Raw genomic sequence first — 16684 nt, forward strand, 5'->3', positions numbered from 1 at the left:
CGCGCACCCCGCAGGCCGCTCGCCGCCGGCGCCGCCATGGGGGTGGAGGGCTGCACCAAGTGCATCAAGTACCTGCTCTTCGTCTTCAATTTCGTCTTCTGGGTGAGCCGGGGCTGGAGGAGAGCGGGGGACAGGGGCACCCCGAGCCCGGCAGGCCGCGCGTCCCGCTAGGCCCTGTAGTAGAGGGGGCGCAGCCAGGCCGCCAAGGTGCGGGGCCACCTGTGGGCGCCGGGCGCGGATGGGGGTCCTGGGCAGGCAGACGGGCAGGTGGGGGTCGTCCGGGGGGGGGGTTGCTGCGAGCCGGGTCTCGGGGCTTCTGCGCGGCCGGGCTTAGGGCCCCGCGGCCGGGCCGGGGCGTTTGGGGGCCTCGGGTCTGTGCCCGCCGGGTGATGGCGGTCGGCGCGGTGGCTGCGGGCTCGGCGCGGCAGGCTGCGGTGTCAAGGACCACCCTGCTTCACTGGGACTGAGGGGGCTCGGGGGCGGGGCTCCCGGCGCCCCGCCCTCCATGAGCTCATCTGGGCCACCGCCTCTGGATGGGCGGCCGCGGCGGGGGTTGGTGGGGGGGCGCGCACTGGGTCTTAGTCTTGGGAACCGTCCGCTCCGCACTTGGCCCAGCCCCGCTCACCCCAGTGTGCCGGCCGCGGCCCCGGGGATGGCGGTGAGGGGCCGGGCCGGGGCGGCACCCGCACAGGAAGCGCCTCAGCCCCTTGTGGCCCGCGTGGTGGGCGCCCGCACCGCGGTGGCTGCTCTTTGTGGGGCCGGCCCCCCTGCACTCCTCAGCCAGTCCGAGATTGCAGTCCCGGCTCTCCCAGGAGGCTGTGGAGGCCTTGAGGGGAGTGGGGCTGGGGCGGCCGTTCTGAGCTGCCACAGGGCAGGGGGCCCTGAGGACTTGAGCGTCTCTGGGCTCCTCCGGGGCCTGGGTCCCAGTGGATGCCCAGGTCTGGGCTTAGGTGTGGGCTTGGACATCCCCCTCGGAAACAGGTACCCACAGGATGGTCAGTCTTGGGGTGCAGGAAGGTCTCAGGCGCTCCAAGCTGCTGGCCTGCAAGTTGCGTTTTCCTGGCCTGGGTGGGAACTGCTGGCCAGTGACCACGAGTGATTCGGCTTTGTTTCCGTTTCCTGCCGGTGTTGGAGTTGGGGAGGGGCCCCGAGTGGGTGCAGGAACCCCTCTCTTGGCCCTGCCCTCCTTCCCCGTGGCCCTGCCCTCCTTCCCTGTGGCCAGTCCTCTGGGCAGTGCCCGGGAACCCTCCTGGACCTCTCTGCCGCCCCAGGCTGCTCACCCCTTCTCAGCAAGGACCATGACAACATCTGGCAGACAGCGTAGTTCTCAAGTAGACGCGGGAGGATAGACTTTTGAAACGGTCCCCTGAGCAAGTCTGTTTCCCAGCTACACAGCTGAGGGTCCCAGTGTGGAGGATCCCAGTGCGGATCTCGGGGCGATGAGGTGTTTGGGGTGGGGGACGGAGACTGGGCTGAGCTCTAGCTGGGAGTGGAGTGCAGGTTACACACCCCACCCGGGTGGGAGGGCACAGGTTGGGGGGACGCTGTAGCTACTGGCCTCTGCCTGGGGAGTGGGTGCAGTGGGGCTGTCAGGAAGGGCCAGGACTGGCCTGAACCGCCCTGGACCAGGGGGACACGCAGACGCCCCTCTGCTGGCCTCTGAGCCCGTCCCCTACAAGCAGAACCTGGATGTGGGGTGAGGACCCTGACCAGGAGGTGGTAGATGAGGGTGGACAGAGGTAGAGGATGTCTCCCGGAGCAGATTCCTGTCCTTGGGCTGAGCGTCAGTGCTGGGTAAGTCCCTCCCCTCTGCCCAGCCTGGGAGGTCTCCAGGGCAGCCCCTGCTCACCGCCCAGCTCTGCTTGGGCGAGCCTGGTAGTTCCCCAGGCAGCTGGGGTGGAGGTTTGACACATCCCCAGGGGCTGCTCTTTATTCAGGCTTAAGGAAATGTTTCCAGGCCTCTCCCCTCCTGAGCCACCCAGCTGAGCATTAAGAACTGTATCCCACAGTCCAGTCACCATGGCCCCACCCATCCCTGCAGTGGGCACATGCAGAGCTGAGCAGGGTGGGGCTGGGGGTCACCACTCTGGCAGGGCCCCTCTCTGCCCCGGCGTCCTGCCCCACCTGGTTGACAGCGTGGTGCTGCGGGGTTGGTTCCGGACAATGGAGCGCTCACCCCACTGCTCGGGTCTGGGTCCTGGGCCTTGGCTTCCTGCTCCGTAAGGTGGACGTCCTCCACATCCCATCCCCCAGGTTGGCGGATTAGCTACCACCCTTAGGGGCCAACTCAGGAAGCGGTTGTAGGGCCCAGATGGCCAGCAGGAAGACTGCTGTCCTTGGCCGGTGTGGGCAGTGCCCTGGGGAAGGGGCTTTGGGTGCCCCAGAAGGCATTGGGTGAGGGAGGGCCCCTGGTGCCTGGCCTGACTCTCGCTCGCCGGGCACCCTGGGCACAGTGCAGGAGTGGGTACTGAGGGGGAGCCGGGAGAAGACTTTGACAATGGATGTCTGCATTGGGCCACTTTTACAAGTTGCATCTTAGAGAGTGAAAAGGCTCCCACCTGGGAGCAGGCCTCAGAGGCGGCCAGGCTGGCTTCTCCAGGAAAGAGCCCGCTCAACCCCGCACGCTCACAGGCGCGTCTCTCTCCTCCACGAGCCAGGACTTCGGGGCCCCAGGCGGCGTGCACTCAGTATGCCTGACCACCGCCTGCTTTGGGGTTCCCTGGCCCGGCGGGGCCAGGAGTAGGAGCACGAGCAGAAACCCGGGCCAAGCTGGGAGACAGCACAGACACCCTGCCCGGCAGCGTGGAAATCCTCTCTGTTGGGGTTGGACCTGGCACTTCCTGGCAGAGGCCGCTGGTTCTCAGGCTTCTGCTGCTGGGCATTTCAGGAAGAGCAGAGGTTCCCCTCCCTGTGACCTGGGGCAGGCAGCTGGCACGTGTGAGACCCGCTTGCTTTCCTCATCTGTGAAGTGGGTACGATCACAGGCCTGTCCTTGGAGGCCAGCCAGGGAGAGCACAGCGTCCCACGCCTGGGCCTGGCCACTCCTCCAGCCTGATGCCTTCAGTGGCCGCCTTCCAGAGGTAGGGCAGCCAGACTACGCTGGGAACAGGGCTGATTAGAAGCCTCGCTAACTGGCATTTAATTCTCGCTTCCAGACAGCACATGACCGTCTGTCACTTAGCTGTTCTGTTGCCTTCCTTCCGGGATAGGGGATGTGTGACCCTGGCAGGCTCTGGGTGGGGGTGGGGATTTCCTGTGCCGGTTTCGGGGGGGTTGGCGAGTGGACGGACTGAGTGGCAGAGCTTTGGGGGAAACAGCCGTTGGGCTGGGACAAGAAGAGGAAGTCTGTGGTCTGTCCCTGAAACGAAATAGCCGCCCCCCCCAATGAGGATGTCCAGGCACCAAGAAGCCTGGGACCCTGGCGGGCGCTGCTCCAAGGCTGATGCAGTGCCCCCCCCCCCCCCCCCCAGCTCAGGTCTGCCTCCAGAAGTAGAGCTCATCCCCAATCCCTAGCTCATACTGCTTTGAAGTCTGGACAGGGAGATGGACCCAAAAAGCCACCCCTCCCAAATCCTCTGCCCCATGGCTTCATTTCAGCACCTGAAACCCCATGAGGGCAAGAACCCAGATCAAATCAATATGGCAAAGTCCAGGCACCCGTGGGAGGAGCTGATGATCACCTTTGCACTGGCCTAGTGTTTCAGGGTGGGGATGGGGGAGAGGCACAGCGTTTCTCCCTCTGGCCCTGGCATCCCAGGACCCAGGCCAGGGCACGCAGCAAGGGCTGGACGGTTTTCAGCCCTGGAGCTGCCCCGTGGCCAGCATGCCTTGTCCTTGACCGAGAACCAGGCTCATCTGGAATTGGCCCTCGGGACCCTTCTCCCGAGTTGTTTTCCATCTATCCCGTGGAATGTGGTTTGATCCAGCATGCTTCCAGAAACCTCTAGACTTCTCAATGCCCCCTGCCCCCAAAGCACACATAGTTTCTACCTTGGGGCCTGGCTTAAGCCCCTCCTGATGACAGAGCAGGTGCTAATTCACATAAGACCACTTGGGGGCTTCCAGGTGGACCCCCGGATGCCAGGGGTTAGGGTTAGGGCAGGCAGGGGGCCAGGCCCAGTGCGCTGGCTGAGGATTTCCCTTGCTAAGCTAGCTGCCGGGGACGGGGCGGCCACCCTCCCTGGGCATGAGCTGAGGGCTGGCCAGAGTGAGGGGCTTAGGACGTGGGGTTGGGCCCATAAGTCCCTCCAGTCGGTGGTGCGGGTGCTCCGGGTGGGGGGTGCTGGGAGCCACAGAGGCCGGGGGACCCAGGGGCCAGCAGCACAGCCCAGGCCTGGGGGTCCATGCCCCCTTGTCCTCTAACTTGGGGAAGTTAGTGCTGCCCTGCCTGTCTACAGTGACTGGGTACCACGGTCATTGTCAAGAAGGTGAAAGACAGGAAGCCAGGGCCGCCCGCCCTGCAGAGTCGGTGGCTGGGTGACCCACGCCCAGATTGGCCGGGCTGGCCTGGCTCATAACTCGCCCTGGGGGACGTCAAATGGCTCCCTGTAACCTGTATCACCTGCGCCGTTCCTTTGGATGGGTGCTGAGGTTGGTTCTGTCACCGCTGACAGCCGGCTCCCGACGCTCAGGCTGACACCCAGGCCTGGGAGGTGCCGGGGTGTGGCTGGGGTGACAGCCGTGAGGACTGCCCGCCTCCCTGGGTCTCCAGTCCTGGGGCCGGGAGGCCTGAGCCCAGGAGCTCAATGCCCTTGGTCTTGGGGTTTGGGGTGGGGGCTTCCAAGAGGCAGTGGGTTTGGAAACCACCAACCGTGGTCCCACCGCGAGCTCACGGGGAGCTCACCCTCTTACACGGCTGTGGCTCCGCTTGGCTGAAGGGCCCACACTGCTCCCTAACCCGGGGGCTCAGCCACCCCCCCCTTTGGACAGACGGCCTTTCACTCTGTCTTGAGGTGGTAAAACCTCCAGCTCCCACAAGGTAGCACTCCCCTGGGCCAGCCAGGCCCTGGGCTGGAGCTGTCCCCTTCGCCTCCAGCTAGGGCGGTAGGAGGCTGAGGTCCCCAAGTGACCATGTGAGGAGGTCCTTCTACTGCTTCATAGCCTGGCATGGCTCCAGGGCTGGGGCTTCCCTGGGACAGGGACAAGGCCATCCTGACCTGCCCTGGGAGCCCTCCACCTGCTCTCTCGTCCTCTGCCTGAGCTCAGCCGCCTCCCATCTCCCTGCCCAGCCGGTGCCCGGCCCACCGGGATCCTGCCTGTCCGATGCACACGGCCTGCTCCTGCTGCAGCCCGTCCTGTGCCCTTCTCTGGCAGGTCCCTGGGACGTCTGTGTCCACAGGCCCCTCCCTGCAGGGGCCAAGGGGGCCGAGGGGCTCCCCACAGTGGGGTTGGTTTGGGGCAGGGGAACAGGGCACTTCCTGGCTTTTCTACCCAGGGATTGGGTGGTGGGGTTGGGTTTCTGATGTGCCCCTAGAGTAGCGGGGTGTGGCGGGGGCCTGCACTCACCTCTTGGGGGGAAGTGGCTCCCGCAGCCCCTAGCTGGTGGCCCCAGGGGCCCTGGGTCATGACCCCCTTGCTACCTACTGTTAGATGCTGGGCCAGGCGGCTTCCTGAGGGCCAGGGGCCTCCAGCGAGGCTCTGCTTCCTGGCTGAGGTACGGGTCCCTGCTCTTCCCTCCATATACCTGCTGCCTTGAGCTACTCCCAGAGGCCACGACAGGACCGTGGGGGCAGCTGCCCAGCCCCCGGGAGGGCCCGCGTTGGGCCTTTCCCCTCAAGGTGGGTGGAGAGCGAGGGTCAGTCTGCAGGAACCCGAGACCCCTACCCAGCTCGAGCAGTGGCACCAGGACCTTCCTCATGCCCCCCTGACCTGCCACAGCCCGTCCTAAAAGCATCTCTGCTGTGCCTCTTCCCTCTGAGTTAGCCCCGTGTCCCTGAGGGCATTTCCGGCCTCACTTCCTGCCTTTGGCCTTCACTACCCTACTTGGTTGGGGGGTCTTCAGGCCTCCAAGACCCCCAACTGCCCAGCCAGGTGGCTGCTTCCTGGCACATTTTCCCTGGAGGTGGGGGGTCGGGGAGCAGAGCTGGGGTGGAGCCGGGTGCCCCCAACCCGCCCCGCCTTGCGATGGAGCTCCCCCCACCCCACACACACTGCCCCCTGCCCCCCGAGCGGCCAGCGCTGCTGAGAGGGTGTGAGTGACGCGAGCAGCCCTGGGGCCCGCGTGGGTGGGTCTGGGGCGCTCGGGGTGCGGGGGCCGAGGGCACGGCGGCCCCAGGCTTGCCCGGGCAGCACCCACTCCCTCTTGCTCCCTTTCAGCTGCTTCTTGGAAACGGCAGGCGGGCCGGGCAGGAGCCCAGCATGCTTGGCAGCCCCCTCCTGTTTCAGCTGACGCCGTTAGTTATTAATTCTCAGAAAGGAGGGAGAATGAAACAGAAACAGAATCTCTCACAGGGCCCTGAACTGGCCGGTCCGTGCCTGCTGCGGGGCCTTCCCCTGTGGCCCAGCTGGCTGGCGCCCTCCGCGGCGCTGCCGGCCGTGGGGCCTCTCGGGGGACACGGCCTCTGGGCCAGGAGTGGGTGGGAGCCGTGCTTCCGGCAGGTGAGAGGGTCCTATGACCCTGCGCGGAGGGCTCTGTGGGGCGGGGACACCCCCAGCACCGGGACGTTAGCTCATCTTCCAGGGAGGATGTGGAGGTGACCCCGAGGCGCGGTGGGGCACCCTTGGCTGCCACGCTCTGTGCCCCACCCTCTACCGTGACCCCTGCTTTCCCTGAACGCCGGGCTCCATTGTGTAACAGTTCTCCAGTCCCCTCTTTGACCCTAAAACCTCAGTTCTGTGGGCAAGACTTCAGCGCGACGTTTCCAGATGCCTGCTGTGGGCCCTCGAAGCCTGGCGAGCCCAGCGTGTCTGGCTCCTCGCTGCGGGTGCCAGGTGGCACCAGGACGGCAGCCTGGATCCCTTGGGGCCCAGGTGAAACATTTACCCCTAAAAGTCTTGCTTAGAAGTTCAGTGGTCGGGGATTGAGTGGGAGTTGGGGGTTTAAAAATAGCCTTATCAGATGTAGAGTACACGGCATGTGTTTCAAACATACAACCTTGACGTAGGTAGAGCCCCATGGGACGGTCACCGCATCACGATCGTGGACACGTCCAGCAGCCCCAAAAGCGTCCAGGGGCCTTGTGATCCGTCCCCCGTCTCCGGGCGGCCCGTAGCCTGTGTCCTGTCACTGCACCTGATTTGCATTTCTGACACTTCTGTGGAAAGGGGACTTCTTTCTCTTTGGTCCGGTGGCTGTCATTCGGCACAGTGCTCCGCCGACTGGTACGTTTCCCCACCGTGTGCTCGTCGCCCCCCCTGTGGGCCAGTCTAGGGACAAGTGGGATGCGCCCGGTTTGGGGCTGGGAACACCAGGGCCCCTGCTGTGGTGTGCAGGGCGCACGTTCGCGTCCCTGGGCGGACGCGGGTGGCAGAGGTGGCCGTGTGGAAGCGCACTGAGTCCTGGTTCCTTACACATCCCCACCAGCCCATGAATGGCAGGGCAGGAGCCTTCCCTTCTCTGCGGAGGGCTTTCCACCCCCCTGGGTCGGGGTGCTGCCTTTGTCCCTCCCTGGTTGGTGATCTGCCCCCGGCCACGTGGGTTTCCTCGTCTGGGAACGGGATGGTCCGTGCCACCACTGTGTTCACCTGCCCCCCCCCCCCCCCGGGGATCTGCACAGGGCCTGGAGTGACCGGGACCCCAGCAAGCAGGGGGCATGTAGGCACTGGGCCCTGGAGGCAGGACCAGCTTCCCTTTACCCCTCAGGAGTGCAGGCCTGGGGGCTGTGGGGGAGTCTGAGGCCGCCCCGCCTGCCCCGGAGTCTGAAGGAAAGCCCTTCTGAGGCAGCAGAGGTGGTGACCAGGGGGTGGGTTGAGCACTGCTCCCCACTGTACTTCTGTTAGGACCGTGCACCCTGAGACACGCTCGTCTCCCCAGCGGCTGGGGTGAAGGGGCTGCGTGAGGAAAATGGGAGCGGTCGCAGCTGGGCCACTGATGGGGACAGGGCGGCCGATCGGGGCTTTTGGCCGGGGCGCTGGCGCCACAGAGGGCTACAGAGGGAGGCCCAGGACAGGGGCTTCCCTGCCCCTCCCCCTCCGCCCCGGGACATCTTACAAAGGCGGCTCTGGACCACAGTTTCAAAAGAGAACAAGTGCCGGTTTCAAGCCAGAGTTACCACGGCAACCCTCAGCCTCGACACTGCCTCCTTCAGAGCCGCAGCTGGCAGCCACCTCGGGCAGAGCTGAGTCCTCTGGGCACCCGCCCTGCCCCACCGTCCCACGGGGCCCCTGGCCGTCTCCCGCGGCTGACGGGTGTCACCGAGAGGTGCAGGATGCTGAGAGCCCGGGGCCCTGCCCTCTGAGGGCTACGCGGTGGCCGAGGGCCCGGGGAGGGGACACTGGCCAGAGCTGGCACACAGTTGGCCCCGGGTGGGCCTCCCCACACTTGCTGGAGGTCAGGGCAGAGCCTCCGAGCCTTGGCCTGTCCTCCCCAACCAGACCTGGAACCCTGGGGGAGGTGGGCTGAGAAGCGGAAACCCCCGGCTCATGCGGGGGGCAGGCAGGTGCTCCGAGGGAGGTGCCGGCAACCCGGCCTCGGGGGTGTGAGCTGAGACCGGTGTGGCAGGGCCCGGGGAGCGGCTGGGGCTTTCCGTGGGGCAGCCCTCGGGGCAGGTGCCGGTCTGGCCAGGTGGTGTTCGCGGGGCGTTTCTCCTCCACGTAGCACATGGAGCTCTGGGCCTGTGTTGGGGGACTGGGGGGGGGGGGCAGTGTCTGCTGCTGTGGGGGGAAGCTCCGTGGCCGGCACACAGACGGTAGGATGGGGAAGCCAGGAGCTAGCGGCCGAGCAGCGAGGCCCTCCGACCCGCACCCAGGCTTGCAGAGTCCACGTCGGTGGGGCATCCGGGGCTGGGACGGCCTGGAGGATAGGAGGCTGGGGCCCGGACGGCAGCATAGCCACTGGCCTGGGATGGTGAGATGCTCCTGTGTAGGCCGGGCCCAGCATGGTCTGGGCTCCCCTTCAGCACCTCCCCCCACCCCCAGTGGCCCTGTGCTCGGAGGACGGTGAGTCTGCGGAGGGCCTCCCTGAGCCGGAAGCCACGTCCTCCCGCCAGGCTCTGAGCAGAGCCCCCTGTCCTGCCCTCGCTGCTCAGGCAGCCCCTCCCCTGGCCTATCTGGGAGCACAGCGTGCTTCCTTCCTCCTGCAGCGCAGTGGCTTCCCTTCCCAGGGCTGACAGCAGTAAGGATTTATCCCACAGATTGCCCGGCCCCTCGCCCCCGTGGCTCCCTGGATGCCACCAACCTCCGCTCCTCCCCTTGTCTGTCGCTCCCTCCTTCGGCCCCACCAGGGTCCTGGTGGCATCAGACCCCCACCCCTCTCTTTCCCTTGGCAGCAAAGACTTGCAGTCCCCTCCACGGGCTTCCCCGATGAGCTGAGGACTGCTGGAACCACCCCCTTGGGTCTGGTGTGGACTATGGCCAGATTTAGCAAATAAAAATACAGGACATCCAGTTAAATTTGAGCTTTAGATAAAAAAAATGAACGCTGTTTTGACATAAGCGTGCCCCATCGAGTATTGGGAATGTGGTCCCCAATACCCAGGCCTTCTTTCCTGGGGCATGTCAGGCACCAGGTCTGCGTGTGGAGCCGGCAGACAGCCCAGACCCCAGCGGTGCCTGGGAGTGCCACATGGCAGGGGACGGCATGGGCCCGCGGGCAGGTGGAGGTGACGGTCCAGCACCTGCCTCCTTGGATGTTCAGTGTGGTTCAGCCCACACTCACCCCTTCGGTGCTCTGGGAAGTAACCCTGTACCCGTTCTTTTCCCAGTTGGCCGGAGGCGTGATCCTGGGTGTGGCCCTGTGGCTGCGCCATGACCCACAGACCACCAATCTCCTCTATCTGGAGCTCGGAGACAGGCCTGCGCCCAACACCTTCTATGTGGGTGAGTGCACTTGGGGGGGGGGCCCAGGACCTGGCTGGCTCTGGGCTGGGGGGCCAGCAGGAACACCCATCAAGGCGTCTGATCATGACTGCTGCAGATAGGCAGTCAGGAAGGGCTTCCAGGAGGAGGCAGGGCATGGGCCAGGTCAGCGAGGCTTGCTGTGTGCTGGGCTGCTGGGCGGAACGAGGCCTGCCAGGAAGGGCTCTTTGGGCGAGAGGGTGAGACAGAGCGTGGGTGGAGTCAGGTCCGCCTGGGGGCCTTGTGGGCGGGGTGCGGAGGAGGTCCCCTGCCTGGCTGGGTGGGGGTGCGGGGGGCAGGAGCCCGGCTCCCAGGCAGCACTGGAACATCACGGGGTGTGTGGGCTGTTGGGACCCCACCGGATGGCCTCTGGGGGCTGACTCGTGGCAGGAGGCCTCTGGGTGGGGGCGGGGGAGCTGTGTCTCGTGGTGGGTATTTCGGGGGAGGCTCGCTGGGAAGGGGTGGGGCTGGATGCCTGCCTGGGCAGCAGGACTGGTAGCTGAGGCAGCTGGAGCTGAGGGGGAGGGAGACTCAGGCCCCAGGGTGAGGCAGGGGCCAGTGTGACTCAGGCTGCGCCCCCCCCACACCTTGCTGCCTTATTGGCACCAGCTGTGGCCGCCTCAGGGGATCGAGCCGTCACCCCTGCCCCACCCTGTCCTGCGGAGCCTCACTTCTCCTTAGGTTGGTCCCCAGCCAGTGGGAGGCAGGGCCTGGCCCTTGTGGGGCTCTGGAAGCCTCGTTTCTGTCCTTTAAAGGAACGGCCTGGCTGGCCCCTCGGGTCTCCACAGGCCTAGCAGCGGGGCAGGAAGTGTGTGTGGGTCTTTAGGGCTTGGGGCTCCATGTTAGGACCAGCGGCCGCCCCACTGCCCTGGTATCCTGTGTGCAGCCCGGAAGGGGTCTGGGTCCCTCCCAGCTGCTGTTTGGGGCTGGGGCGGGGGGCACGGGCTTGCGATACATGCTTGGTTGCTGAAACAGGGATGGCCCAGGGCTCCTGGGGCCACAAACGGGATGTGTGTCCCTTCCCAGCCCATGATCCTCTCTGAGCGGCAAGGTGGAGAGGTCTGACTCAGGAGCACCAACCGGGAGGCCCCTCTCCTCCCCGGAGACCGGAGCCTACTGCTCCGGCTGTGGTTTCCCAGGGCCAGCCGTCCCTGGAGGGGCTCCCGAGCCTCCCATCTCCAGATTCCTAGGCTCCCCCCTGGGCTGTGGGGCCCCTCGAAGGTTTGAGTCTCTGGAGGAGCGGGCGGGCACCCACGAGGACCATCACCCAGGGTCTGCCAGGGGCCAGGCACCCTCAGGAGCAGAGCGGTCAGCTTTGCTCACATGTCTGAGGGCAGGGAAGTACCTTCCAGACCCATGAGACCTCCTTCCAGGTGTCCCCTTCCCCTTCCCCAGGGGTTCAGGCCTGCAACAGCCTGTCCGGGAGCAGCTCCTCTCTATGCCCCACCCCCTGCAGGGCCTGGGTGCTGTGGGTGTGGGCAGGTGGTTTGGGGAGGGGTCCCCCCTCCTGCCTCATGGCTGGAGCAGCTTGTGCTGTTGCTGCCCCCTCCAGCTGGCCCAGCTTTTAGAGGGAACCCCGGTCACAGGCTCAGGTTCAGGCCCGGCACACGGAGGTCTGTGCTTCTGCTCTGGTCCTTGCCAGGAGGAGCCGGGCTGCAGGCTGTGCCTGGGCTCCAGGGGGATGCGGTCCCATAGGAGAAGCTTGTAGGGGACAAAACGGGCACTGTCCTGCTGGCCTGCCCCTCACAGGTGCCACATTGGGCTGTCACCGTGGGGCCTGACCCTGGCTTGCAGGGGCCCCCACTTGCCTCTCCTGCCACTGGCGGCGGGCGGGGGGGGCTCTCCTTGGGGAAGCAGCTCCAGCCGCTGGACCACTTGGTGGGCGGGGTGGAGGCAGGGCCTGCCAGCCCTGGGACCTGGGCTTCTGCAGTGGCCCCCGTGGGCTGCCGAGTCCCTGCCCATCAAGGACTGGCCTTCTGGAGCCTCCCGCTGGTCCCGAGGCAGGCTGGGCCTGCCAGGGAGGCGGGGGAGCAGATGTGGGCCCTGACAAGAGTTCTTTGTCCAATGCTGGCGGGGGCGGGGGCAGGTTAGCGGGGCTCCGTCAGCATCCAGGGCAACACTGCAGGGCCCAGTGGGTCACCAGCTGCACTTGTCGGAACCAGACCTGTCTGGGTGGGCCGTGGGCACCAAGAAGGGCAGCACGGCCAGGCCAGAGGCGCCCCCCACCCTGTGCTGGCCCTTCCTGCCTCCCTGGGAGCCCATGCCCAGCCTGGTGGGCACCCCCATGTGCTGTCCTAGAACTGTCCCTCCCACACCATATGCTGTCCTCGGTGGGGCCGGGCCACCCCAGCTGCTAGGCCACCTCCTCCGGCAGCCTCTAGTCCCTCGGAAGCCGGCTCGAGCCCACTCCTCTGGTCCAAGGAGCCACACGGAGCCACTGGGTCTGACCCCCTGAGCAGTGGGCACGGCCCTATGCCCCAGGAGGGGGTTAGTCCAGAGGCTTGCAGGAACCAGGGGGCGCAGGCTGTACGCAGGCCTCACCCCGGGACGAATGCAGCGTAAAGATCTGTCGGCTGAGCTCTCTGGGCACTCTGCTGTGCCAGTCAGTCCTGGCCCGGCCCTCGGCAGCCTGGCTCCCAGGGTGCAGACCCATGCAGGAGAGATGTGGGTGTTGGGGGGGGCGGCGCGGGAGAGGCACTCCCCCGGCAGCCAGGCTGCAGTGCCCTCGCCACTCCTCGAGGGCAGGTGGCCCAAGTCCAGGGCAGGGGGTGTGCACCCGGCTGGGGAGGGGTCTGGGGTGGCAGGCCCTCGGGGGGACATTGCGCACTGAGGGTGTCCATCGCTCTTCCACAAAGGCATCTACATCCTCATCGCTGTGGGTGCCGTGATGATGTTCGTGGGGTTTCTGGGCTGCTATGGGGCCATCCAGGAGTCCCAGTGTCTGCTGGGGACGGTAAGGTCTGGGGCCAGGCGGGGGTGGGAGGGGGCTGCAGAGGCAGAACCCAGAGTTCTGCTGCAGACACCCCATGTCCAGCTCAGACGGCCCCCGCCCCTTGCCGGTGTGATCCTGGAGTGGGGGCTCGCAGGGTGGCCTAGGGACATTTCCCGGAATGTCAGCCCTCCAGGGTCCCTGTGTGGTTCAGAAATCCCGCCCTGGTCGATTGCTGTGACATCTGGTTCCTAACTCATGGTTCTACGGTGGCTTTTCTTCTCTGTTTTTAATAAAAAGCCACAGAAACAATAGCGGGCGTGTCCCAGCCCCTCAGCCAACCTCAGTGGGGAAACTGAGGCCCGGGAGGCCAGGAGGCATGGGTGGTGGGCGCCTGTGTCACGGTGACCCCCTTCCCACGGGGAGCGGAAGAGGGTCACTTGGGGCCCGAGCCGCCCGGGGCTGTGCCGGCCTGCAGCCCCCAGCTGCTGAGCCCCGGCCCGCGGGGATGCTGGGGAGCCCGGCGGGTCACTGCTGGGACCGAGTCTTGCCCTCCGCGTGGCTCATCTCTGGTTGGGGCGTGGGGGTGGGTGCCCCCGCTCTGGTTGGGGCGTGGGGGTGGGTGCCCCCGCCAGCCGCACACACACCCGTCGGTCACTCGGGCGCCTGGCGTCCGCGCGCGGCCCGCCCTGAGCCGCCTGCTCTCATCGCCCGTGTCTCTGCCGGCCCCCGCGGCCTTCCCAGTTCTTCACCTGCCTCGTCATCCTCTTTGCCTGTGAAGTGGCTGCTGGCATCTGGGGGTTTGTCAACAAAGACCAGGTGAGCCTGGGGCCACGGTGGTGGGGCTGCCCCGGCCCGGCCGGGAGGGAGGAGTGCCTGCTGCTCAGGGTGTGGGGAATGGGTCAGGCCTACCCTTGGGTTGTGGGGTGCTCTTTGGGGCTCCCCGTGGGGCCTGCCGGGCAGAAAAGCATGGAGGGCTTTCTGGAGGAGGTGGCTCAGGGGCTGAGTAGAAGGCAGGGCCACCTGTCTCCCAGCCTCGGGTGGGGGTGGGGCGGGCACCCAGGTCTACCTTGGAAGCATCATCTTCAAGGGAGAGCCAGGGGAACGCTTACCCCCTGGGATGGCCCCTGTGGTGGCCGGGACCTCACCCCTCCTGCACACCCCTCCCCCAGATCGCCAAGGACGTGAAGCAGTTCTACGACCAGGCTTTGCAGCAGGCCGTGGTGGATGACGATGCCAACAATGCCAAGGCCGTGGTGAAGACCTTCCATGAGACGGTGCGGGAGGGGGTGCTGGGAGGAGGCCTGGGGAGCTGGGGGGGGGGTCGGGGGGGCCGTCCTCTTGGGTCAGGCCCCGCTGGGGTTGAGTCTGGCCCCAGCACAGACCTCAGGAACAGGAGGGGTGCTGCAGACCTGGCGGGCCAGGGAGCCCTCTCTGGGACGCCCCTGGGGGCACTCTCGGGGACCCATGGATCCCCAGGGTGAGCCAGATGAGCCTATTAGGCCAGGGCACAGTGGGAGGAAGGGGAGGAGAGGGGCCCCCGGGCTCTGTTCTCCCCCTGAATAGACCATCCCAGCACCCCCCACCCTGGGCCAGCCCGCGGGATGCGTGTCCTTGGCCATCTCCCCACGGGTCATGTCTGCACAAGGGCCCAGGGCTGACCGCGGGGGTCCTCGGTCCCTGCAGCTCAACTGCTGTGGTTCCAGCACGCTGTCTACACTGACCACCTCCATCCTCAAGAACAACCTGTGTCCCTCGGGCAGCACCGTCATCAGCAACTTGTTCAAGGTACGCGGGGCCGGGCCTCCCAGGCTTGCTCCCACACTTCGCCACCACCAGCCATGCGTGGGTCCCGGGGGGTGGGGTGGGCTTCCACCAAAGGGGCACCTGCTGTCTGGCGCGCTCTCTGATGCTGGTGGGTCTCTGCCTCTGGCTCCTGATGGGAGAGTGGGTGTGGAGGGCGCCCCGACTGCCCAGGTCCGCACCCTCCTCGGGTGGCTCAGCGACCTGAGCGGAAGCGCGCACACACAGCACGTTCCGTTTCCACGTCTGTTTTAAAACGGGTGTGAGATAACCTGGCAGAGACCAGGCCCTGGTCACACCTCTTCTGAGGGGTTGAGTCCCTCCGTGCTCTTTCCACAACGAGCCCGTGTGCCGCTGCACTGCGGGGGCCCGAGGGCCTGCGCCCCTGACGGTCTGCGGGCTGTCGCCCCCCCGCCCCCCCAGGAGGACTGCCACCAGAAGATCGATGACCTCTTCTCGGGGAAGCTGTACCTCATCGGCATTGCGGCCATCGTGGTTGCTGTGATCATGGTGAGTGCGCGGGCCAGGCATCTGCTCAGGGCACGCCCTCAGGGCTTCGGGTGCTGACTGTCCCACCCAACCCCTCCCTGCAGATCTTCGAGATGATCCTGAGCATGGTGCTCTGCTGTGGTATCCGGAACAGCTCCGTGTACTGAGCGGCCCAGCCGCTCCCGCTGCAGGGGAGGGCCGGCGGGACTCCTGCAGTGCCCCCGGAGTGACCGGACATTTCTGAGGACGGGCCGTCACCGCCCATGTATATAACTTCTCCGGTATTACTCTGCTACACTTATTAGCCTTTTTACTTCTGAGGTTTTGTTTTTGTCCTGAAGTTCCCCGTTACCTTTTGGGGCTGGAGTCACCTATAGAGGGCACGTGAGCGGGCCTTGGGGACTGTGAGGCAGGCGCCCCCTCTGCTTCTGCGGCTGGAGGGGCTCTGCCTGCTCAGCCAGGCCTGTCCTGAGGGCCCCTGGGCCCACCCACCTGCCCCCCGGGCTGCGCGGCTCATGCCTTTTTTAACCGTCGTTCCTCTCCTGCCACTTGTGTGGAGCCGGGTCTGCAAGCAGCCTTACGCCTTCAGTGCACCTGTCCTTTCTAACTCGTCACCTTTCACTGTAATTACGTCTCGAAAGTCATTCAATAAAGGAGAATCCGGGCATGCGAACAAACTGTCTCTGTGCCTGCAGCGTCCGAGACCCCGGGGGCGGCCAGAGGGGCAGAGGAGCCGGCGCGGGCAAGGCACGGCTCTGTGGACCTTGCAGGGTGTGCCGGGGCCCCGAGAGCACTCCACACAGCAGGTGCCCCCGTGGTGGGTCCTGTGCCGCCTTCACCAGCCTCCACCCAACCTCACTCCCCCGCCTACTCCTTGGGCACCACCGCCCAGAGCGGGGCAGGTACTGTGGGGTAGGGTGTGCTTGAGGCGGAGGGCCTGCAAGACTCCCCTTCCTCCTGGCGCACAGCTCTGCGGAGGACACACACCGTCCCCCCACCACAGGGACTCTTCCTGGCCTCTTTGGGTGCTTGTAAGTGTTCCATGGAGAAACTGGGTAGCCCCGGGCCTGAGCTGCGTCTTGCGAGGGCTGAAGAGGAAGGTCTGAGCCTCTGCACACGGGGGGAGCCCACCCGACCGTGGACCGTGACGGACGTGAGGCCCCGCTGCCAGCCCCGGGTACTGCTGGGTGACGTCACCACGAGCTATGCGAAACCGACCCCTTGAGGCCGCAAGCGCCTGGCTGGGGTTCAGGTTGAGGGCTCACAGCTGCCTCCCGTGAGGTTTATTTTGGAAACTAGCCCCAGCCCTGCATTTGGGGTCACCGGGTCTCAGCGGGGTCCGCCCCTCCTACCACACCCCTCCGCCTTGCGTGCTGGGGTGGGTTGCTGGGAGGACAGAGTGGCCCACGGAGCCCCCTCCCGCCTACTTCCCCCTGGGCGACCCTGGGGCACCCTGGCCCCCGGGGGGCA

The 16684-nt window shown here is 66.2% G+C and overlaps 1 protein-coding gene across 1 annotated transcript; it reads left to right on the forward strand.

Moving 5' to 3' along the window:
- On the forward strand, positions 1-15891 carry CD81 (CD81 molecule). Its single transcript, XM_025878377.2, has 8 exons — positions 1-102; positions 9861-9975; positions 12849-12946; positions 13667-13741; positions 14095-14199; positions 14609-14710; positions 15149-15235; positions 15319-15891. The coding sequence occupies exons 1-8, from the start codon at positions 37-39 to the stop codon at positions 15379-15381; spliced, it is 711 nt and encodes a 236-aa protein (XP_025734162.1). The 5' UTR covers positions 1-36; the 3' UTR covers positions 15382-15891.
- The last annotated feature ends 793 nt before the right edge of the window (positions 15892-16684 follow it).

The sequence above is a fragment of the Callorhinus ursinus genome, unplaced genomic scaffold (assembly GCF_003265705.2).
Source record: "Callorhinus ursinus isolate GAN/ISIS: 27379988/994484 unplaced genomic scaffold, GSC_fseal_2.0 scaffold51, whole genome shotgun sequence".
NCBI classification, from domain to species: Eukaryota; Metazoa; Chordata; class Mammalia; order Carnivora; family Otariidae; genus Callorhinus; species Callorhinus ursinus.